Genomic DNA, 23,471 nt, shown 5'->3' with positions numbered 1-23,471 from the left:
TCTTCAAATATGAAGCTAGTCTGTTATGAAGTTTTCCCTCCTGTGAATCCCTCATGGTACATTGTCTATATATATTTTCCTCACATTCTCCCAGTGGATGGACTCTAGCAGGGGGAGGCCCTGTCACATTTTTAACATTTTAAAGATATGGTCCCACGAGGAAACCATAAGCTTCATTGTGGGCCCTGGCCCAATACTGTACTTGGGCTTACCTGGCTAGAAAAATGGAATCCATTAATATACTGGAAGAAGAAACTGTTAAAATTACTCCCAAGGCACTCCAAGAAAAAGCCCACAGAGAAAGTAAAGCCGAATTACCTCGCACTGGCTACTGTATTAAGAAAGTGAAAGGGGAAGACGTGGCAGCTACTCGCGAGTGGGAGGGCTCAATTTTTCTCATCCTAAGAGAATACAGGGAATTGGAAGAGGTCTTCAGCAAGCAAGAGTCCAATGCGCTTCATGGTGGAACTACTGGAAAGTTCAAGTAACATCGTGATTTTGGCCATTACCAACCTCTTCTCTAAGCAGGTGCATTTCGTGGCTCGCCTCAAAATATTCTTGGCATGAACTCTAGCAAAACTCTTTCTGCAACATGTATATAGCTCCATGGAGCCCTGGAGAGAATTATCTCTGATTGAAGGGCGCACTTTATGTCTAAATTTTGGCAGGAATTTTTGAAATTATCAGGATCATCCCAAAGTTCCTCTCACTACCCTCAATCTAATGGGGCTTGTGAACATGTGAATGGGGTACTGGAACAATACCTCTGCTGCTATGTTAACTACCAACAAGATAATTGAGCAATCTCCTTCCATTTGCAGAAATGGCATACAATAACTCTATTCATAGTAGCACTGGGTTTGTCCCATTCTCCATGGCTACCGGCCAAGAATTTTCTCCTATGCCAGAACCTCCCCAACAATCTCCCCAAAATGCCTCATTAGCTGATGATATCAAAAACCTGCAAAATACATGGCCAGTCATCCACAAGGACATGAGGGACACTTACAAGAAATATGCAGACAAAAGGAGAGTGCTGCAAAAGGAATTCCAAGTTGGAGAAGTGTACCTCTCCACCAAATTTCTGCAGTACAGACAGCCTTCTAAGAAATTGGGGCTGAAACCTGCATTCACCTCACCCACATTTCAGCCCACAATAAAACCACCACCTCCACTTATTCTGATTGAAGGAGAACAGTAGCCTCTTGATTCTCACATTTATAGGGGCAAACTACAATATCTAATTCTTTGGATTTCCCCCCTTCCAACACTGAATGGGTCGATGAACATGTGCGCTTGCCCCACCTCACTCCCTGTACCTGATAAACCTAGATGACATTTACTTTTTAACTTGTTTCCTTTCCTCTGCTTTCTTCCTAGATTTAATCCTTTTTTCCAGGACGGGCAGAATGTCAGGACTGTCATCCGGCTATACCAGCCATGCTTTGCCAGATGCCAGGCTGCCATAGGCAGTGGGGGGAGGGAGGTGCAGGGAGGTAAAGGGAAAGTCGGTGATGAGCAGAATTGAAACTACTCTTCATGCCATCCTGTGAGAGCCACTGGCTGTTTCAAAGTTATGGAATGGAATGGGAGACCATCCAGCCCACCAAGTCAGGGACTGTTACCAAAATAATTTGTTTGAATGTAATTGGACACTTTGAGATAACCAGAGGTAAGGTGGGAAGAAGGGAAAAGTTAACCAGATGCTTTGGGTGTAAAACATCACATACAGCTTTGCTGCCCTGTAATCACTTAGCTTTATTAAAGTGTATTTTTGTTAACAATGGATTCAAGAGACTTTATTTTCTAACTGACCAAATTGGGATAGCTCACCCTCTCATTTGAGTGGGGACCATCAAAACATAACTAGTTCTACGAAGGAGACACATGAATTGAATCGTTCACCAAGTTCATTGTTTAAACATCTAAAAAAAGCAAATTAATCCTAATCTTCAAGATAAAGGGTACACAAGCAGTATCTTTAGGGTGAGATACTGATGTTGCTCAATCACAGTAAATAATATTCAAACTTTCTGTAATTCTACAAAACTCAAGCCTAACTCAGAGCCTTGGTGGAGCAGTGGGCTAATGCCTCCTTAAGTAACACCAGCTGCCTGCAATTAGTGCAGGTTCGCATCCCACCAGGCTCAAGGTTGACTCAGCCTTCCATCCTTCCGAGGTAGGTAAAATGAGGACCCAGATTGTTGGGGGCAATTAAGCTGACTTTGTAATAATGCCGCTTGGGGTGTGTGTGAAAGCCCCTAATAAGCAGGCATATACCGTACATAGAATGAAGGCTACTGCTAAGTTTGTAAGCCGCCCTGAGTCTTCGGAGAAGGGCGGGATATAAATGGAATTAAAATAAATAAAATAAATAATTCTTCATAAAACCTGATAAAAATTATAATAATCAAACCTTTTACTGAGAGAACAGGTGTTTCTTTCCCTGTCAGTTTACATGAATAATTGAAATAATTGAAAAGGTTTAAAAATGAACTTCTCTAGGTGTTTGAAAGGCATTTCCATAATTGTGAGTGCCCAGTTCTTCACTTCTGAGGTATAGACTGATCTTTCTCCACAAATGTCTGTAAAATTCCAGTTTGCTCTCTCTACTCTAACCTATTATATGTTTTCTTTCTGATGCGCAGAGTAATAAGGCTTTCTAAAAGGATTAAAACAGTTTTAATCTAAGCCCAAGATCTTCTCAGCATTGAAGATTACCACCATGTTGATTCAAATAATTCACAGAAAACTTCAAATAAAGAAATTAGATAAAACAATGTAAAAGAGATTCATCTGATACGATCATTGCAGGAGCACTTTTGTACTAGTACAGGTGGTCCTTGAAATACAACCATTCATTTAGTGACTGTACAAAGTTATAGTGGCACTGAAAAAAGTGACTTATGACCATTTTTTATACTTACGACCATTGCAGTATCCCCATAGTCATCTGATGAAAATTCAGATACTTGGCAACTAATTCATATTGCAGGTCATTGATCATCTTTTGCAATCTTCTGACAAGCAAAGTTAATGGAGAAGCCAGATTCACTTTACAACCAGATTCATTTCACTTAACAACTGTGGCAAGAAAGGTCGTAAAATGGGACAAAACTCACTAACAACTATCTCACTTGGCAATAGAAATTTTGGGCTCAATTGTGGTTGTAAGTTGTAAGTCAATAGTAGTAACATTGATGTCTGAAATCTGACTTTTTCCTGGCTTTCCACAACAATGGGATCAATTCAGGATATAATTATTGCCCATATAAAAAAGTTAACTAAAACGGACTTCCGGGTGGTGCTTCAGCGTCAAGCCTTCCGGTTTTGTTAAAGGTGCAGAGCAGCCGACGATCAGCTGTTCCGCGGCTTAAAAACCCTTCCCCTCGGGCGAAGACGGGAAGAGGAGTCTCTGGGTAGGGGTAGAGCTCCCCTAGAGCCCCAGAATGTTTATTCTGGGGCTTGAACGGTGAGAGCTCCCCCGAAGCCCGGAAACACTCCAGGTCGGAGGATTTTTCTGCTTTTAAGCAGAACAAGACGCTGAATGCACTCCTGCTGGATTTGTTTGTTTTTTGGAGTAATTGATGCAGGCGGAGCGGATGCAGGAGCAATATAAAACAGCAAGTATAATACTTTAACTCTGGAACTTTAACTTTTTTCCTGTTTCAATTTTAAAAAGGACGAAAGATGGCGCCTGAGTGGTTCTTTGTAACAAGCATTGAAAGTGTCCTTTTTCTTTTTTCTTTTTTTTTCTCTTCTCAAAGTGAAAGTGATTGTTTGGATACTGAGGAGGAATATCTAAAGTGGATTTTCAGAACTTTAAGATTTTGTTAAATTTTGGAGCTGTTTAAAAGTGACTAGAAGACTTGGATATTTAACATTTAAACTACAATTGCAAGAGGGCGGAAAAGTGAAAGTGTGTAAAGAAAGTTAATTAGGTGCTAAAATGGCCTCCAAACCGCCTAGAATTCCTGTTTCTAAAAGTCTGGGGGCATCACCTGTTCGGCAATCTGGAATTCAATCTTTGATGTTACCTGCTGCAGCTGCTGCACCTCCACTGACTTTAAAAGACTTACAAGATTCTTTAAAAGATGCTTTAAAACTTCAGTCTGAAAAAATATCTGAGCAGGTGGCAGAACTTATTGAAGAAAAAAATAAGAAAATATGGGAGGACATTTTGATGGCATTTCAAGGGCTCTCAGGTTGTATTGAGAGTCTGGATGAATGTGTGGAAGAAGTGAAACAGAATAATTTGATGCTGGAGGCTAAAATGTCTGATGTTGAGAATAAAATAGAGAAAATGGATGATGATGTGGTTATGACACAATATAGAGACATGGAGTTTGCCCTGAGGATTAGAGGCTTAAGAGAAAATCCACAGGAAAATCTGGAAGAGATGTTGGTGGATGCTCTGGCGCCTATTTTGGGAATTTAACTGGAAGATTTTTTTGTGGAAATGGATAAAGTATTCTGTGTTAAGATTTGTTATTATTTAGTTATTTTTAAGAAGAGTTAAAGTGTGATAGGACTTAAAGTGTTATTATAGTTAGTTTGCATATTATAGTTTAAGATTGTTAGGGTCAATACCCTGTATATACTCTGCGAAGTCGGGGGGGGAGGGAGAGGGAGAGGGAATTGGGTGGGGGGATGGGTTTTTATGTTTTTTATGTTTAAAATGTATCTGTAAAACTCTTTAATAAAAAAAGTTAACTAAAATGTTATTTCAGTTACAAACTCTACCGCCATATAGCTGTAACCACCTATTGAGTCAGTATTGTTATTGGAGAGATATTTGCTCAGAAGAAAATTTTAACTATTTCCTAAGACTCACCTTGATTGTAATGAGTAATTGATCTATGAAGGCTAAAGTATTTCTTTTTTGAATTGCTGCTAATCAGCGAGTCTCTGGGAACTTAATAGAGTAGATCCTGTCTTGGGAGACCCAAAATAATTGCAGTAAGATTTGAGATCTCAGGATTTGGGGATTCACAAGAAAGCTTCTTTGTCTTTACCTCAACAATGACTCTCAAATGAATTCCAAAAGATTGGCTCACAAAAGAAAAGAGGCCTTGGTGTAGCTCAAAGCCTGAGTCCACATGTTGAATGAATGAAACTGTTATAGTAAGGACAGGGTTGTGATGTATAATCATGACAGCATCTAGAACTTTGAAGAGATTCCTTGATCACTTCCTTGTTCACTGGCAAGTTCTAAAGCATGCACATCTAGTTCACAATTCTTGAAATTAATACAAAATGAACAGCAAGTTCTATTTTTTGTCTAGGAAAATCTTTCATTCCATTCTACAGACTCATTCCCTACACCAGATGTCCCCAACCTTTTGGGCACCGGGGACCGGTTCTGTAGAGAGAGATTTTTCTGTGGACCGGAGGAGGCATGGTTTTGTGTGCTGCCTGCATCCTGTGGGCTTTTCTTGTTTGTGTGGACTGGTTGCCGGCATGCCGTGGCCCAGTACTGGTCCACAGACTGTAGGTTGAGGACCCCTGCCCTAGACCATCTTATTTGGAACTGCAGTTCTCATGGTACTAGTCCTTCCTACTTCTAACCCTGTGGTCTTCATTTCTTTTCCAGAGGGAAAATCTTGGCTTCCTGATGTTCTCTTTCAGAAGCCAAACAGCCAGAAGGGCAAGACTACAAAAAAAAAAAAAAAGAAATAAATTTTGTTGGAGTCCCAACATTCCTGCACTGACAGCTAGAGATGAGGTTAGTTGGAAAAGGGATAAGAAAGTCTTACACAATGAATAGAATAGAAGAATAGGATAGGATAGGATAGGATAGGATAGGATAGGATAGGATAGGATAGGATAGGATAGGATAGGATAGGATAGGATAGGATAGAAGCTGGAAGGGACCTTGGAGGTCTTCTAGGTATAGGCAGGAAACCCTATTCCAGGGATAGGCAACCTTGGCTCTTTTATGACTCGTGGACTTCAACTCCAAGAATTCCTGAGCCAGCCATGCTGAGGGGAAAGGGAGAGGTTTCCAAGCTGAGCCATGCTGGCTCAGGAATTCTGGGAGTTGAAGTCCATGAGTCATAAAAGAGCCAAGGTTGCTTACCACTGCCCTATACCATTTCAGACAAGTGGCTCTCTAATCTCTTCTTAAAAACTTCCAGTGTTGGAACATTCACAACTTCTGAGACAATAATAAATGTTTGAGCATAGTAAATTACTTGTGATTTGTTTCTGTACCTTTTGCTACTCAGTTTTTTTTTTGTGTATTAGTTATTTAAATGACTATCTTGATTTTGAATGATTTTTCTATAATACAAGTCCTCAAAACTTTAAAACTATAAAAAAACCTAATGATGATGGATGGATAGATGGCTAAACTGACAAAAATACATAATGTTCTACCTCCAATCTCCTGCACAACAATCCTGTGAGGCGAACTGGACTCAGAGAGAATGACTAGCTCAAAAATCACCCAATGGTGATTTGCAAATTGTACAATGGCTCATATTTATTGGACTGCTTGCAAGTCCAGTGGCAAAAGGCTGGCTTGAAATAAACTTGCCACAAAGATACTACGAAGAGTGTACCAGTCCCTGGGTCATTCGAACACCTCACCATTATTGCCTGGAATTGTTGCCCTTAGATCGTTACTACAAAAAAATGTAATAAACTCTTGTTCCACATGCTGCCTTTCAAATTCCTGGTGCTAGTAATCAGCCAGTATTTCAAAAACCAACTTGTGTTTTTAGATCTCAACCGTATAGGGAGAAAAACTGATTTGGTAGGCTTTTTTTGAAGACATCAATTTCTGTGCCATTATGCCCAAACATAGGAAGGCACATTCTGATTTAATGTTAAACAGTAAGAAGCGTTCAAAAGTAGACCCAATTACTGCCCAAACTGGTGGGTTTCCCATTACAAGATGGATTCAAATGGAATGTTTTATTTTTTAATTCTGTGAGAGAACAGGAAGCAGGATTTGTTAGCCAGGAATGCTAGCTAATTCAGCCTAGATATAAATAAGTATAATTGTATAAAAACTTATACAGATATATACAGATATAAGAGTAAATAAATATTATATAAAGGTTTCCCCGCACATGCTTGCTAGACGTTTCCAACTCTAGGGGCTGGTGCTCACCTCCATTTCAAAGCCGAAGAGCCAGCGCTTGTCCGAGGACGTCTCCGTGGTCATGTGGCTGGCATGACTAGACACTAAAGACGCATGGAACGCTGTTACCTTCCCACCGTAGTGGTCCCTATTTTTCTACTTGCATTTTTACGTGCTTTCGAACTGCTAGGATGAGTAACAGGCACTCACTCTGTTAGGCGGCACTTGGGATTCGACCTGCCAAACTGCCATCTGATCGACAAGCTCAGCGTCCTAACCCACTGAGTTATACACACACACACACACACACACACATGTATATACGTGTGTGTGTGTATACATACACATGTGTACACACACACATGCAATATATATATATATGTGTGTGTGTTTATACAATTATATTTATTTACTGTATATCTGTATATATATGTACAAACAATTTAGAATACATAGTAGAAAAAAGAATTCTGAAAGTTAACAAGGTTGATACTATATGGTATAAACTATTACAGAATGTATTTGTTCTGCTTCAGATGCTGCGAACCCTCCTCCTAGAAGGTAAGAAACAAAATTGGGCGTGGATAGGATATGTAGCATCCAAGACAATACTGCAGACCCTGGTCAAGCAGCTTATATGCTATGTCTGGATGGAAGGAAGTGAACCTCCAATAATTTTTTATGCCATCCTCACCTTTTCTGCACAGCCTTCCTGTCCGAAACAATAATACTTCCAAAGATGATGTGCTCTTCTCATGACACAGAAAATGCAGACACTGCTGTTTCCCCAGTGTCTCACAAGCTAACCTGCTCATCAACCGCACAGCCAAAAACTTGATACTACTAACTACCTCCATAGTTGAATCGTTAATACAGAGAGATGTATGGCAATGCCTGCCTTTTCTGAAATCGACAATGATCTCTTTTGTTTTTGCTACCTTTAAAACCAGGTGGTTTTATTATACCAGTTCATCAAACCCACTATTTCCGGTAATCATCCTCATTATCATCCTGAATAAGGCCCACCACTACTGTTGCATCAACTGCATATTTCACAATATGGTTGGTAGCAAACCTTGCACAACAATCATGGTTCAGCAGGGTGAATAACAGCGGACTTAGGACACAGCCGAGCTCAAGAACATAGTGTTAGAAATATTAGTCTCAACTTGCACAAACTGGGGCCTATCAGTGAGAAAATCAAGAACCTAGTTGCACAAAACAATTGAAGCCTAAAAGGCCCAGTTTATCTACAGATTATCTACTAATTTTTGAGGAATGATCATATTAAATGTCGAACTAAAGTTGACAAACAGCGTTTGCATGTGAGTATTTCTTTCTTTTAAGTGTGCCAAGCTCAGATGGAGAAGAGGAAATAGCATCTTCTGTGAACGATTTGGACAGTAAGAAAACTGAAGTGAGTCAAATGATAAAAGTCCTTTATCAACTTTTTCAAAACATTTCATAATGATGGACATAAGTGCAATTGGATGATAATCATTAAGACCCATGATAGAAGACCTTTTTGGTACTGGCAAAATAATGGCAGTCTTACGGAACCACTGCCTGCTGCAATGAAAGATTGAAAATGTCTGTAATCACTGAAGGACTATCAGTTTTACAGTAAAACTGGAACACATGGTGGAGGATAATTTTCCCGTTGACCACAGAAAGTAGTAGTGCGCATTTTTTTAATACAATCAAAACAAACCCCTAAAACTGACCAAAGAGTTTTGCTCTTCAAAAGATTCGAGCTAAAATTGGCTCTACTATTTGCTAACATTTCGAGATACAAATCAAAAAAATCAAAACATCTTACTATGATGATAGATCAAAAAAAATTCAAAATGCAAAGTGTCAAAAACTTTTATAGAAGGCCAAAGCAATCTTAGTGAAATTAAAAACAAAACAAACATCAAAGGCCTTCCCAGCTCCTACAAGAAAGCAATATTCTGACCTTGCCAATTTGGTGTTGAATCATGAATTCACCATCCCTATATCAGTCTCTGCCACCTAAAACATCTTTACTGTTATCCAAACTACTGTTTGTTTTGTTTCTATTTCTCCTTGATTTAATTTTTTATTTTTTTTAATTATTTTTATGCTTTTGAATTTAGGGTGTTTTGGGCACTGTATACTTCAAGAAAACAAAAGCTGCTATTAAATTATTGTCTTCTTTGACAAAGAGAATTAGTGGGTCAAGGAAATGCTGTAGACATAGGATACTTAGACTTCAGTAAGGCATTTGACAAGGTAGACTGCAGCATACTTGGTAAGGTAGAACAACACGGGATGGAAAGTACCACCACCGGATGGATTCACAATTCACTGCAATAATGAGACCATACTTGGGAGTATCGCATCCAGTTCTGGTCACCTCAATACAAAACTGATGCTGAAACACTAGAAAGGGTGCAGAGAAGAGCAGCAAAGATGATAAGGGGTCTGAAGACTAAGCTGTATGATGAATGGAGGGAACTAGGTATATCTAATCTAACGAAGAGAAGGACTAGAAGTGATATGATAGCAGGCTTCCAGTATTTGACGAGCTCTCACAAAGAACAAGGGTTGACCTATTCTCCAAAACTTGACACACCTTGCATAAAATTATCTCCTAATTTTAATGTACATGTGATGTATGATTTAGTACATAGCAGGAAATACGTAGGAGGCAGTCGGGAAGAGTGTAACCTCATAGGGGTTACATGGGAAACGAAGAGAATATTTTGGGTTGAAACTTTAGAGAGGACCAAGCTTTGATAGCTTCTCCCCCTGCTTATTGCAATACACGAAACAAAAGGCCTTTGCTGTTTTCTTGGCTGGTTATTGGTCAGGCGAGCCTGCCTCTGATCACGAAGGAAAGTAGCCAGAAGCACATAACAATTTCATATACCTGGGGAAAATGATGGTAGTTTATTGATTGTCCTTGCATATTTTTCTTGTCATCAGACTTTGGTATTCTAAAATGTGTGAAGGAAAAGAGATTTATATCAGCTGGACTAAATCAGTCCTGATGATTTAATGAATATCTTCCTGATCCTAATATTCCTTTGCTTGAATTGATTGAATGAATGAGGGAGGGGGGAATAATTATATTGACACATCACTTGTTGGATGTCTGTTTATGAAGTGAATGAAACAGGGAGCAAACTTTGATGTTTACTCTGACACCCTTTATATACCAGAACATATACAAAGTTTTAATGATATTCAGTAGCAAATACTTTTCATGTGAAATAACATGTTTTTAAAAAACATAATCTAAGCTAATACATGACTGAAGAATGCTCACATTCAAAACAAAATGTGATTTTGAAACCTGTATGTAACAATATTCAAATATGAGGAATTTCAAATGATTTTGGTGGTTACCTTCCTTATTGTTTCCTAGAGAAGATATGTATGTGTGATAGGATTCCTTTCCAACATAAGTTATCAACTTTAAACCTGTACTCCTCTGAATATGATACAACGTAAAATCTGTACTATCATTTAAAATTTCAATGATGATATATATTTTTTTACATTAGGGACTTTAGGAAGAAAGGGAAGATTAAGTAAATCAACACAAAAAAAATCAAATTTATCTTAACCTAACAGAAAAATTCTGAAAGCGGTTGGGATGAATGTGGACCCACACCAACTTAGGCAACCCCAGGAACTTTAACATTTGAGAGGCGACTTTTTTCTGGCAAGAAAAACCAAGACTTCCACTTTATGCAAGGAGAACCAATAAAGTAAAAATATATTATTCCTTTGCAAGTTTGCACAAGATACAACTAAAAACATGAAATATTCTGTTTCTGCTGAGGCCAAATTTGTGTGTGATTTCTTCACAATACGCTCAACATAATTTTAAGATGAACTAAAATAATATTGTGCTGATTCTAGACTTTTAAGAATTTTTTACACAAAAACATGGGGAGAATAAAAAAAAATCAAACAAATGCAGCAAATAAAAAAGAAACACTTATTCCTACTCTCCACATCTCTATTATGCATGCACATAAAATATGGCACATAACAATTAACACCAAGTGGGGATAGAAATAATCTTTATTTAGCCAAATTGAAAGGAGGGAAGAAAGAAAGTGGGTGCAACTAGAAAGGAATTAAGAAACTGAAATGTATTTACATTCCCCTGACAGGAATGTGAATGATGCCCATTTTACAATAGCTTGTAAAAAAAGCCATTTCCAGCAAGTACTAATCGAACCCCCCCTTAGTGTCAACACAAGCTTGCTCTGTTAGTTCAGCTTCTGTTCTGCGTCAGGGCAGTGGGAAGGCCAGAGCTCAGCAGGCATGCTTGGGCAGGATTGTCACACGCTCCTGTTCCCCACCTCCTATGATGTCCAATGATTCCAGTCTGCTCAGGCGCTCCTGGCTTCTTCCAAGGACCTCTTCTAGCTGTCCACTGAGTGCCTGGATCTTTTCTAGTTCTAGTTGAAGGATCTGTTCTTGTCTGGAATTGGTGAGACCAGGCACAAAAGCAAGGAGATTAGGACAAAATGTACCAACTGAACACAATAGGAATCCTACAAATGATAACAATAACATCACCACTGTACTGACATGAAGAAAAAAGTGAAAAATTATAGGCATACAAACAACTCCGGCTCCCCAATCCTATCCAGCACTGTGAACCAACAATCTTTTTAAGATGTGCAGTGAGTAATAGGAAAATATATTCCAAACCTTTTTTTTTGCAACTAGAAAAAATTAATAAATTATTTTCCTCACCTGTCAGGATGAGCATGACACTTCACCAAATTGCAATAGAGCTGCTTTTCTACTTTCAGAGTTTCATTCAGCTGCTTCTTCTCTGCTATTACACCCTCCAACATCACCAGTAGCTGCAACATGAAGAGTCCACTTCACTTAGCAATAAATGTTGATGTTATTGCTTCTATTTAAGCTTACTACAAGTCCCCTGTTGGCTTCTGGTGACTGCCTGGACTAGTCACTGCAGTTTTCTTGTCAGGTTTTTTGGAAGTGGTTTACCATTGTTTTCCTCCCGGGAGTGAGAGAGAGGGACTGGCCCAGCTCACTTTATGCTTAAGGTAGGAATCACTCACAATGTCTAGCCTGATGCTTTAACTGCTATACCAAACTTCCTCCCAATGTATCTCAGCAATATCATAAAAATAAACATAACACAATATACAGAATCCCATTTCCTTTGAACAAAAGCTTAAGTCACGATAGCTTGAATTCATTATGTGACACCTTTTAAATCATACCTGCTGCCTCTTGTTTCCTGTGTCTTCCTGTCCCTGTGATTTCATTTTTGCTACCTTTTCCTGAAGCATCAAAACCTCTTGAGTAAGTCGTTCAATTGCTGGCATTTCTTCAGGGTCAATCAACTGCATCTGCAAGTCCTGAAAAAGAACAAGAATGTTTCCTGGAGAATTAAAGAAAGCAACTTGGTGTTATAGAACTTGCATCTTGACAGAGGTAAACAACATTGCTCAAAACTTGAATGATATGGTTAATTTTCAAAAAAAAAAAGAGGCTTTCAAATTTAAAAAAACTAGCACAGGTCTGGGATTAAAGACAAAACAAACAGGTCTGTTTTATATTAAAAGTCCTACTGCTTATAATTATATATAATATATTGGTATTAAAAATGTAAACTTTCTACTTTCTGGAGCAACGGCAAAGAAACAGGAAATCAGTACAATTTGCTCACTATTAGAAACACCGTGAAATCTGCAGAAAGACAAAACTGAAAATATTTTTGTAAGCAATCTAACCTAGACTCATCCCCAACAGCCTGTGCCTGTCTTCAACAGGGGACCAGGGCAGAAAACTTCCCGCAGCCAAGAAGGCTCCACACACATTTGCATAACTCAGGTGACCCTGAGGACGCAGGTAAATGGCCTCAGTGACTCTCTAAAAGAATGCAAATGGAACAGCTGTCTGCAAGGATTATAAATCCTCCCATTCCCCACCATCCAGTCAGAGCTGAAGAAGCTTCTTGGATGAGAAGTCAAACGTCTTCAAAGAAAAACAAGAAAGTCCAGTTCCCTCCTGAAATAGCACCTTTGGGACAACCATGACCTGGATGACTGAGAGTCTTTGTAAACATTCAACTAACCTTAATTAGTTCTTCTTTGATCTGGGTACTTCTGGTAAGAGATTCAATATCAGAGGATTGAACTTGCAGCTCCTCCTCTTGGGAAGCCACCACAGACTGAAGAGCAGAGAGTTTCAGCTAAGGGGTTTGAGGTGGGAGGAAAAAAAATGAAGACAATTTTGTACCCCAAAATCCCTTGATAGTGATAGACCAACCATTTGGCACAATGATCTTTTCTATAATGGTCTAACAGTCCTCCAGAGCAGTCTTCCTTTGATTAGAAGAATAGGGGGTTAGGCATTAAAACACTATTTTCACCAAGCTAAAAATTGAGCTGCAAACTCCATTGTTCTACGGGTCTCATAAGAGGAGGAGAATGGCTGGGAAAAAGTGCTCCATTAAAAAAATACAAAGCAATTCACGTCTATGGAACATTAAAGCCAAACTATGGAATGAAGTCACTTCCTAGAAGTGTGGAACCCAATAAAGGTGAAAGCTGACCCAGTTTCAAATGTATAGCCACCACAATGCCCCCAAGGTCATTCACACTTGAGGGTGAGAAGTAAACTCCTCCACCCCCACAACACTCGGGAGGGGGGGGCTGGCTGTTTCATGCCCCATTGTGGAACCTTCCGAGGTGTTTAGTGCTTCTTTGGCAAAGGGCCTTTATATTGTGCTGCTGGGCCAGACTGAGGCAGCTACAACTTCTTTCCCTGGGCTCATGCTGCAGCACCTCTGTAAGTTGCATGTGGCCTGCACTGGGCCTCCCAGGGACTCCCTCACCTCCTAAGACACCTGTGCTTTGCTTAACGACCCATGTATTCCTTTAACGGTTGCATCCGGGAGAGCAGGATGTGGGTGCCTTTAAGTGACACCATGTCTTTTAGCAGCCATCACCACTTAGTGACTTGTAGGGGGCAACTGGAGCTGCAGTCATATCTTGGGGATCACCTGTACAACTAGTAAATTGTTTTATGTGTTAAAAGTGGTCTGTAGATATTTCAGGATTCCTCAGACTTACTGTGCTTTCTCTTTCTTTTTGTGTCAACAATTCAAGCTGCTCTTTTGCTTTAGTAAGTTCCCTCTCAAGTCTAGCAGTTGTTTGCAAATCATCTGAAGAGAAAGCAAAGTAATCTTAGACAAGTAGGATATAACAACAGATAAATCAGACTATTCAGAAATTGTTTATGGACCAACCTTTATCCCTCCTGGGTTTACTGCCATCTCTGTCAGAAATCATGGCTGGGATGTTCATGCTAGTATCTTCTTGCCTTGGTGCCTTGGAATAAAAATAAAATGTGCATGCTTATTTTACCAAAGACAAGTGGTTGGCAGCAGCAGGGGGCCCTAGCTGTTAACAGTGGGCTGGCCAAATTTTGATCGCTTGACCACAGGGGTCCTGCTAATGTCAAGAACCAGTTGTAAGCCCATTTTTTTCAGCCTAATTTTTTTTCAGCCTAATTGTAAAAATCACTGAATGAACTGACATACAGGACTGCTTATAAAGTTGGTCTTGTGTCCTTTATTCTTGATAAGCTCATGCCATTTCCAAATAATTAATGTACTGTTTCAACTGTCCATAACTCAACCACTTAATTAGCCTATTCTGGAAAGGTTTCCTTTATTGATTGAAGATGACAGACCTACATAGCATTTCCCCCTTTTCAAAGATGGACTTATTACTATGCAAATCACCCATTCTACATAAATTCTGAAGGGCAACAATGTTGAATAGTTACCCAAAACCTTTGCTCAGATACAGAATTCTATTTTAAAATACCATTTGTTTAGCCCTTACCACTCTTTCCTTTCATTTCATAACCAAACTACTGCTCTTGCCTGTTGCCATCTGTGGCTTGCCTGATATTCATCTGCCTAACTGTGCGGTCTCATAAACCCAAATACTCTTACTTCAGTAGAGCCCTCTTGTTGTACAAACTGAACAATAGAAGACTCCTTCTTCTGATGAAGAATTTGGCTAATCAGTTGCTGATTCAGGATTAGCAGCTCAGAATTCTTCTCTATAAGAACCTGTGCAATCTTCTTGGAATATATCTAATTATACAACAAGGCCAGGAGAGAGAAAGGCAAGCATTAATAAATGAATCACACAATAAAAATGTTCAATATCATGTTTACGTACATATCTATACTTAGTGACCAGACAAATACAACTTGTTCCCAATTTTACAGAATAATGCACAAATATTTTTGAGCATCACTAATTTAAAAGAAAAAGAAAAATTACTAGGAAACCAAAAATCAGCAGTCAAAAACAAAATCTCGAAAGCTTAGAAAAAATAAGAGAAGCTGCAAAAAGGCCAAACATATTTATTTTAATATATATTTTGATTTCATTACAGAAAAGACCCTGAATCTATGCCTCATGATCCAATCAGCAACATAAAAGAATTTATTTAGAATGGGTACTTTAGTCATGGCATCTTTCTTGAGAGGTGATGAAAATACACTATCACAGGCATTTACCACCTTCTTCATTCAGGCAGATGGAAAGAAGAAAAGCAATATCTGATAGCCCTCCTTTCTCAAGTTTTTTTTTAACTAATCTTTAGTTCATAAAAAAGCATTTTTATAAAAAGTAAATAAAATAACATCAACTTCCCATTTAGCGAGAACAGATGTTTAGAATGATAGCCAGACTATGGACCTGTGGACATTCCACCGGAAGGCTACTTGGGATACTTCTGCTGAATATTGCAGGAATAGGATAATGGTGAAATTTTATTAACAATAAGATTCTTAGTTTCATTGTGATTTTATTATATCTGGCTCTTCAACCAATGAATAGGTTTTCTTAAGATCCAAGGTAAAAAGGTAAAGGTTCCCCCGCACATGCGTGCTAGTCGTTTCCGTCTCTAGGGGCCGGTGCTCATCTCCGTTTCAAAGCCGAAGAGCCAGCGCTTGTCCGAGGACGTCTCCGTGGTCATGTAGCCGGCATGACTAGATGCCAAAGGCGCACGGAACGCTGTTACCTTCCCACCGTAGTGGTCCCTATTTTTCTACTTGCATTTTTACGTGCTTTCGAACTGCTAGGTTGGCAGAAGCTGGGACGAGTAACAGGCGCTCACTCTGTTACGCGGCATTCGGGCTTCGACCCGCCAAACTGCCGACCTTCTGATTGACAAGCTCAGCGTCCTAACCCACTGAGATCCAAACAAGAATATAAATATGGCTGGGTCTACAGAGGAAGATGTAGCACTAGGCAGGAAGTAAACTAGATGATCTGTAAGATTTCTTTCACCCTTTCCTTCTGTGATTCTATGATCAGACTGATTTTCTCACTCACGGTGTCCCACTTACATAATTCTGCTGTTCTCTAGTGTTCCATGATTGAAGTAACTCCTCAAGCTCAACCACAGGGTCTACAACTTGCCGGCTCTTATCCCTTAGGAATTCTTTTATGATCTGATCTTTTTGCTGAAGGTGAAAGTGCAGGGCTTCCACGATGTCCCTTTGTCCAGGCTCCAGATTGCAGAGCAGTGTTGCTGAAAGGGTCTAAGACAACAAGAAAGATAAGCCTGGAGGAGATCAGCCTTCTATTCCCTACGGCACAGGTGTCAAACTCAATTGCATCACGTGACGTATCATGACTTTTTTTGCCTTTGCGGAGCCGGGGTGGGCCGCCAGTTTGACACCCCTGCCCTACGGCTTTGCTGCTGCTGCCCTAACTGCAAAACATTAATAGCAATGTTCCATCAGCAGCATACTCAATAAAGATAGCGAAATGCCTAAGCCATATGCACCATTGGTTTTGTACCGCTGCAAAAACTACTTAACCAAATGGGGCAGTATGTCTTATGCATCCCAGCCACTGTGCTCTAAATCTTAAAATGACATAATTGTTCTATCAAGTCTTGAACTGTTGATTCCTGTCTCTCCAGCTTCTTTCCTAACAAGCTGAATCACAAGTCTTACCTCTACCTCTTTGTTTCTGTCGTGAAGCTTCTGAATAATCCCTTCTTGTTCAGACTGCCACTTCTGAGATTTTGCTTCTATATTCTTGATCAGCCATTGCAAATTCTGGTTCGCTGCTAACAGCTTCTCCAGTTCCAGGTCCTTGGCTTTCAGCAAGCTCTCTAGACACTAGTAAGGTAAACATGAACAACAAATAGATAAGACAAATCAAATCTGTTTCTGAATTTCCTGAGGCCCAAAACAGTATTAATTCCAACCTTTATTTTTTACAGTTTTAAAGCCAATCATACAGTATTAGGACAAAAGATAAATTATCCATGAAGCAAACATGCTCCGCCCACCCAAGCTGAAATTCTATTTCTTACAATAGAAGAAGGGAATTTAATGCCTCCAGCTACATTGCATTGCAACTTCTGCAATCCCCAACCGCTGTGTTGGCTGGCATTCATGGCACTTCAGTACAAAATAATTAGGAACGCTAGATTGTCTTCCCTAACTTACAAAGTTTTATTCAATCTCAGATCAGAAACAGAATAACAAGAGTTGGAAGGGACCTTGGAGGTCTTCTAGTGCAATCCTATGCCCTTTCAGACAAATAGTTGTCCAAAGACAATTTATATTTAGCAAAAAAAGCAATTTTATGTAGTACTGAGATCTTGCAAAATGTCGCAGTCAGCATAGCCATGCCAGGATAGATAAGCCATTGGTCTGCTAACTTACCTATATAGAACCAATCTAAAAAAATAAGTATTAGGTGTGAACTTCTTTGATTCACCTTCAAGCCATGGTTGTCAAAAACAATTGCATTTTAGTTTCAATCTCACTAATTGTTAGCAAGCTATGGCCTACAATATAACCAAAGCAACAACCCTTATGGTAGCAATTTACCTGGATAGTAGCTTTGTTGCCGGAAATAACTTGGTGTAGACCTTTCAGATCACAATTTTGTTCTTTTATGGACAAATAAAGCTGGTTCATTTCCTGTTCTTTATCTTCAAGTGCAGAGAACTTCTCCTCTATTGCTTGCTATAACAGAATCCCACCCACCCCCAGAAAGTATTGCATGAATAACAAGAGGCAAAAAGTTAAATACTCAGACGGGGGTCTTGCTGCAACTGCAACTTAAATAAGTGTTACTTTTTCTTGGGTTTCCATAATAGCAGTGTGGCTCAAGGAAATGGCATGGGTCCGGATTATTTACGGGAGTACATTTTGCCGGCGTTAACTTCCCATCGTCCTGTGCACTCCCACAGAGAGGGCCTCCTCAGGGTGCCGTCGGTCAGGGAATGTCGACCCCCAGGAGGAGAGCATTCTCTGTGGGCGCGCCTGCCTTCTGGAATCAGTTCCCTGTTGAGCTCCGGATGGCTCCCGACCTTCGCTCTTTCTGCCGCGACCTGAAGACTTGGCTATTTGAACTTGCCGGCCTGGACTGAGGGACTGGGATTTTAGATTTTAAATTTTACATTTTAGAACGTGTTTTATTGTTTAGGGCTACTTGGTTTAATTTATTTTAATTTTTGTATATTATGTGTTGTATATAGTGTTTTAATTGCCTTGTACACCGCCCCGAGTCCTTCGGGATAGGGGCGGTATATAAATCCAAATAAATAAATAATAAATAATAAATAAATAAAATATGTATTCAGCTTAAGGGGACAATGACATGAGAAGGTTACACATATGCATTTTCTTGGGATCAAGCAGCTAGCATTCAAGCTGCAGTTTCCTTAAGGCAGCATTGGCAGGTGCAGTAAACATGTGCATACCCAGCAGTACTTTTTCCATTTTGAATCTGACTTACATATTTCTAAATTAGAGAAACACAAAACTCACTTAATTAAAAAAAATGTTGACATTGTCAGCCGGATCTCCAGTGGATTTTCAAGACTTGCTTGCTATCAGCTGCCATTGAAATGGGGAAGAGGGCTTAGATATTTGTGGTGGGAAAAGTGTTGGTGTGTGTGTGTGTCTCCTGGGAATTGGAAGGTTTTTACTCATGAGCTACGGCACCACTGAGTGAGTTGGTTTACACTTCTCCAAGGCCAACTCTATGGAGACTCCGGAGTCAAGAAACACCTGCAGAGGACCTGTTTCCCATAACATCTTACTGGACGTTGATTGGACTCTTTGTGCTGGACCCTGAGAGGAGGGATTTGGGATGATTTGCTATCTGTAACTTGTGTGCGGTTTTGCTTCAGATCTTGCCTGCTTTCGCTTCTATCAGTTCTTTCTAGTAAAAAATACCTCTTCTCTAAATCAATGGAGTCGGGGATTTTCTTTCTTAGAATTTGAACGGAGGCAGTCCTGTATCGCCCATAGAAAGGAAAGGAGTACACTGCCTCAAAGCCTATCCCAAACGTAAACAAAAATTAACAATCGGGAGATTTTCCCAGAAGTTTCTACAAGTACCTCCAGGGCAGCATCCTTGTCTTTAATTAGTTGTTGCAATTTCTGTACCATTTTATCAGCTGTTGTAGAATTTTTGTCCAAATCCTGATGATACGCAAAGAGATCCTTGGATTCCTAGGAAAACAGAAGGCATATCAGAATCATCAATAATCTATATGAAAATGTATACATTTTTTTCCTATTAGAAATAACCAGGAGTATCTAGTGAGTTCCCTATAGCCTGTTCAGGATCTAATACATTTTCCCCAAGATGTAATACAAAATTTGTATTTTGTCTGTAAAGTATAAGAATTGCATTGCTATGTCAAATATCAGCAAACTGGTCAGAGCTTTTGCCGTTTGCAGAAGTGGTGTATAACAATGCAGTGCACAGTAGTACTGGTTTCACTCCATTTAAGTTAGCCACAGGGGTGGAGTTCGTGCCCATTCCAGAGTGCCCACAAGACCACCTTAAGTGACTGGGTGGTTCTTTCCAAAGGGTTTGGAGCGGTGTGGAGAAAACTTTGCATAAGGCAGCCAAAACCCAGAAAAAATAAGGAGCTAAGAAATGAGCTCCACAGCAGACATTCCGTGTAGGACAGGGGTCGGCAACCTCGTCTCTTTTATGACTCATGGACTTCAACTCCCAGAATTCCTGAGCCAGCATGTCTGGCTCAGGAATTCTGGGAGTTGAAGTCCATGAGTCATAAAAGAGCCAAGGTTGCCTACCCCTGGTGTAGGAGATAAAGTATATCTGCCTACCAAGTATCTTAAGTTGAAACAAAGTTGCAAGAAGTTAGGGCCAAAGTTCATAGGTCCTTTCCCTAATGTAAAAATCATAAACCCAGTGACAGTAGAATTAAAACATAAACCCAGTAACAGTAGAATTAAAACTATCGAAGCTATTGCCCATGCTTCCCTGAAAGTAAGGCCTACCCCGAAAATAAGCCCTAGCTTGATTTTTTGGGGGTGGGCCTAATACAAGCCCTACCCTCAAAATAAGCCCTAGTTTTGGAGTGGGGTACACACCTAAAAATCAAGCTAGGGCGGGATGGGGTGTGTAGAGCTGCCCCACTTGCCCTGCACCCACTTACCTTGTAGCCAGGCCTCTCCTTGCTGGCCCACTTCTTCTGTGGCATCTTCTGCAGCCAGGCCTGCATTTCTCAGTCAGAGGCCTTTCCATGAAGGCCACTGCAGCCGAGAATCGAGCTCAGTTCTGCAAGACCTCTATAGCCAAGAACCAAACTATGGATTGAATCCACAGCTTGGTACTCAGCTACAGAGGCCTTCTGGAAAGGCCTGACTGCAAAATACAGGCCAGAATGCTGCTGTAGAATGAAGCTGCTCCTTCGGCCACAGAAGAAGTGGACCGGTTGGGCGAAGCTGTCGGTGCTGAAGATGAGTATAAAAGACATCCCTGAAAATAAGACCTGGTGCCTCTTTTGGAGGCAAAAAATAAAAATAAAAAGACCAAGTCTTATTTTCGAGGAAACACAGTAGGTAAAGTGCACTCAGTGCTCCATTGCAGCTTACTGGAACCACACAGGGGATCCACAATGAGACCAGTAGGGGAAGCAGCAGTGGTGGGGGGAAAAACACACTATGAGGTCAAGCAGATCCTCGATTCTAGAATCCACAAGGGAAAGTTGCAGTACTTAATCCAACAGGAGGGTTTTACTCTTTTAATTATCTGTTTAGCGACACTGCTTCAGAGTTAGTAGCTTTCATTCTATCTTGTCAGATTGATCATGCCTAATAAAGTTAATATTGAAGTTCACAATGCCTCTGGTGTTTTTCTTAGTTTGGCTTTTCAACTGGAATATGACAGTAATTGGATATTAACTTATTACTCCTGTCTCTAATTATAATTTGTAAATAAGGTAAAAAGCACTGCTCCTAATGCACATTTTTGCGGAATGCCTTCAAAATGTGAACCACCCCAATTTTTTTATTCTCTTGAAAGAAGTACCATTCTCTAAGGTAACCTTTTAATTGATGACTACAATTTGATAACTACAATTAGTCTTTTAAAAGTCCTATCAGTGTTTATTCTAGTCTAGATCAGACATGTCAAACTCGCCACATCACATGACGTCGCGCAATGTATCGGGACGGTTTTGCCACTGCCGGCAATGGGGTGGGTGCAGCTTCCGGATGACGCATCCGGCCTGCAGATTGACACCCCTGCTCTAGATGCTTATCTATTCATACACCTGACCCCTTCAAAAAAATTCTTAACACTGCATAAGAAAGACTAGTACCTTTATAGAAGCCAAATAATTGTTTTAATAAAGTAAATAAATAAAATACATTGTTTTAATAATGCTTCTCAACATTTTACTTGCCAATCTGTAACTGAACTCTGAAGCTCACTTCTCTTTTTAGAACTGATATTGCCATTTATCACATTCCAGTACCTGATACAGAGGCAGAGTACATATTATGTATATGGCTGGAAATATCTTACCTTCTAGCAAACAAAAAAAAGTGATTTAGGAGGCTATTCTTCAAGTTCAATAGAATAGGATCCACAAAATATGCTCTTGGGCATTTATTGATTATAGTTTTTTAATTATTCAAACTTTTTTTCGCTTCTTCTCTCCTGCCACTCTAAGCTCCTACGATGGCTTTAAAAGCCCATCCCTGTCTGATCCTTACCTGTAGAAGCCGTTCTTTGCAAGCTAGACTGTATGTCAAATCCTTAATTTTCTGGTCTTGTCTGTGCATCCTCAACAATGTTCCCTTTTCTAAAGTACCACATTGCATGTTCTTGTTCTGTAGACTTGTTTTTAACTGCTGAAGAGTAGCAAAGAATTCCTAAAAGAAACAAGTCCCATTAGCTTTGAAGCAAATTAGGAAAAGAAAACCCTTCACATGACAAATAACAGAAAAAATAAGTTAAGTTTAGGGCCTGACACATTTAATTACAGCCCAAAATGAGACAGAAATATTTAAATCAAAATAAGGGAGAAACAGAAAATTATACTACTTGCCTGTTTCTTATTCTAGTTACAAGAGAAATTAATTTCTGAGAAAGGAATTCAAACTTGTACACATCATGCACACAGTAGCCTTTTTTCAGGATAAATTAAAATTATCACTGAAAGTCAGAAATGCCCCAAACCCATTGGATAATATTAGTTTCAACCAATAATTATTTTAAACAACATGGCTAAGTTGAATATAGCTGAATAAATGACCTGAGCAAGAAAGCATTGAAACACATTTTGATGTGGTAAAATGTTTTCATAAATGGAGACTGCCTTGCCATCTCCTGAAGATAAAATTTCTCATACTGGTTTAAGGTAGTGTTCTGAAAGTCAACGGCATTTTATCTTCTCCTAAAGAGTTGTTGGGCCTTTACTACTTTGTACCTACTACATGCCCTAACAATGCCTTGTGTTTTTTTACCATGCTCTTATGATATGCCTAGCTGACAACTTTGATTTCCAATTAAATTCCTAACTAGGTTTCTGACGTGCCTAGCTGACAATTTTGATATAGGGACAGCTATGCTGGAGTTAATTCTTACTAATAGGGATAAGATGATTGAGGGAGTAGAAGTTATAGGAACTTTAGGGGAGAATGACTATTTCACCATCATGCAACTACATGTAACTAAATCAAGTCAGACTAATGTTTTGGACCATGGATCCCCAACCCCAGGCACCGGCCCATTACTGGGCCATGAGCTTTTGCAACCGGGCCACAGAAGCGGCGGGCAAGCACATGCACACATCCCCACTTACTCAAGCAGTGAGTAAACGTGTGAACATGCTCCATTTGCGTGAATGGTAGGGGGTATACCTGCCACTTGCCCAAATTGAGCTGTGCATTTCCTTGCCGGCTGCTCACGTGGAACTATCCCCTCTCCCCCCACACTGGTCGGCAAAGCCGGAAAGTTAGTGGACTCTGTTTTAGTCTTTCAGAGAGCTGACTCAACAAGCTGAGAAAGAGATTAGGAAGGATTGCATGGATGGATAT

The 23,471-nt window shown here is 39.8% G+C and overlaps 1 protein-coding gene across 5 annotated transcripts in view; it reads right to left on the bottom strand.

Moving 5' to 3' along the window:
- The window catches only part of LOC310637193 (myomegalin-like), a 113,072-nt gene that overhangs the window by 47,584 nt on the left and 42,017 nt on the right, over nt 1-23,471 (bottom strand). For all 5 annotated transcript variants that reach the window (XM_083357524.1, XM_083357525.1, XM_083357523.1 and 2 more), the window contains 12 exons: nt 22,146-22,304; nt 19,509-19,622; nt 17,988-18,125; nt 17,100-17,267; nt 16,485-16,679; nt 15,075-15,218; nt 14,361-14,442; nt 14,185-14,276; nt 13,185-13,301; nt 12,328-12,465; nt 11,828-11,940; nt 11,428-11,549 (listed from right to left, as the gene is read on the bottom strand). In XM_083357524.1, coding sequence (XP_083213650.1) covers nt 11,428-11,549; nt 11,828-11,940; nt 12,328-12,465; nt 13,185-13,301; nt 14,185-14,276; nt 14,361-14,442; nt 15,075-15,218; nt 16,485-16,679; nt 17,100-17,267; nt 17,988-18,125; nt 19,509-19,622; nt 22,146-22,304 — 1,582 coding nt within the window. The remainder of the gene's footprint in view (nt 1-11,427; nt 11,550-11,827; nt 11,941-12,327; nt 12,466-13,184; nt 13,302-14,184; nt 14,277-14,360; nt 14,443-15,074; nt 15,219-16,484; nt 16,680-17,099; nt 17,268-17,987; nt 18,126-19,508; nt 19,623-22,145; nt 22,305-23,471) is intronic.

The sequence above is a fragment of the Vipera ursinii genome (assembly GCF_947247035.1).
Source record: "Vipera ursinii genome assembly, chromosome: 3".
NCBI classification, from domain to species: domain Eukaryota; kingdom Metazoa; phylum Chordata; class Lepidosauria; order Squamata; family Viperidae; genus Vipera; species Vipera ursinii.
The sequence above is the reverse complement of the archived record's forward strand: the minus strand, read 5'-3'. Positions and strand labels throughout refer to the sequence as shown.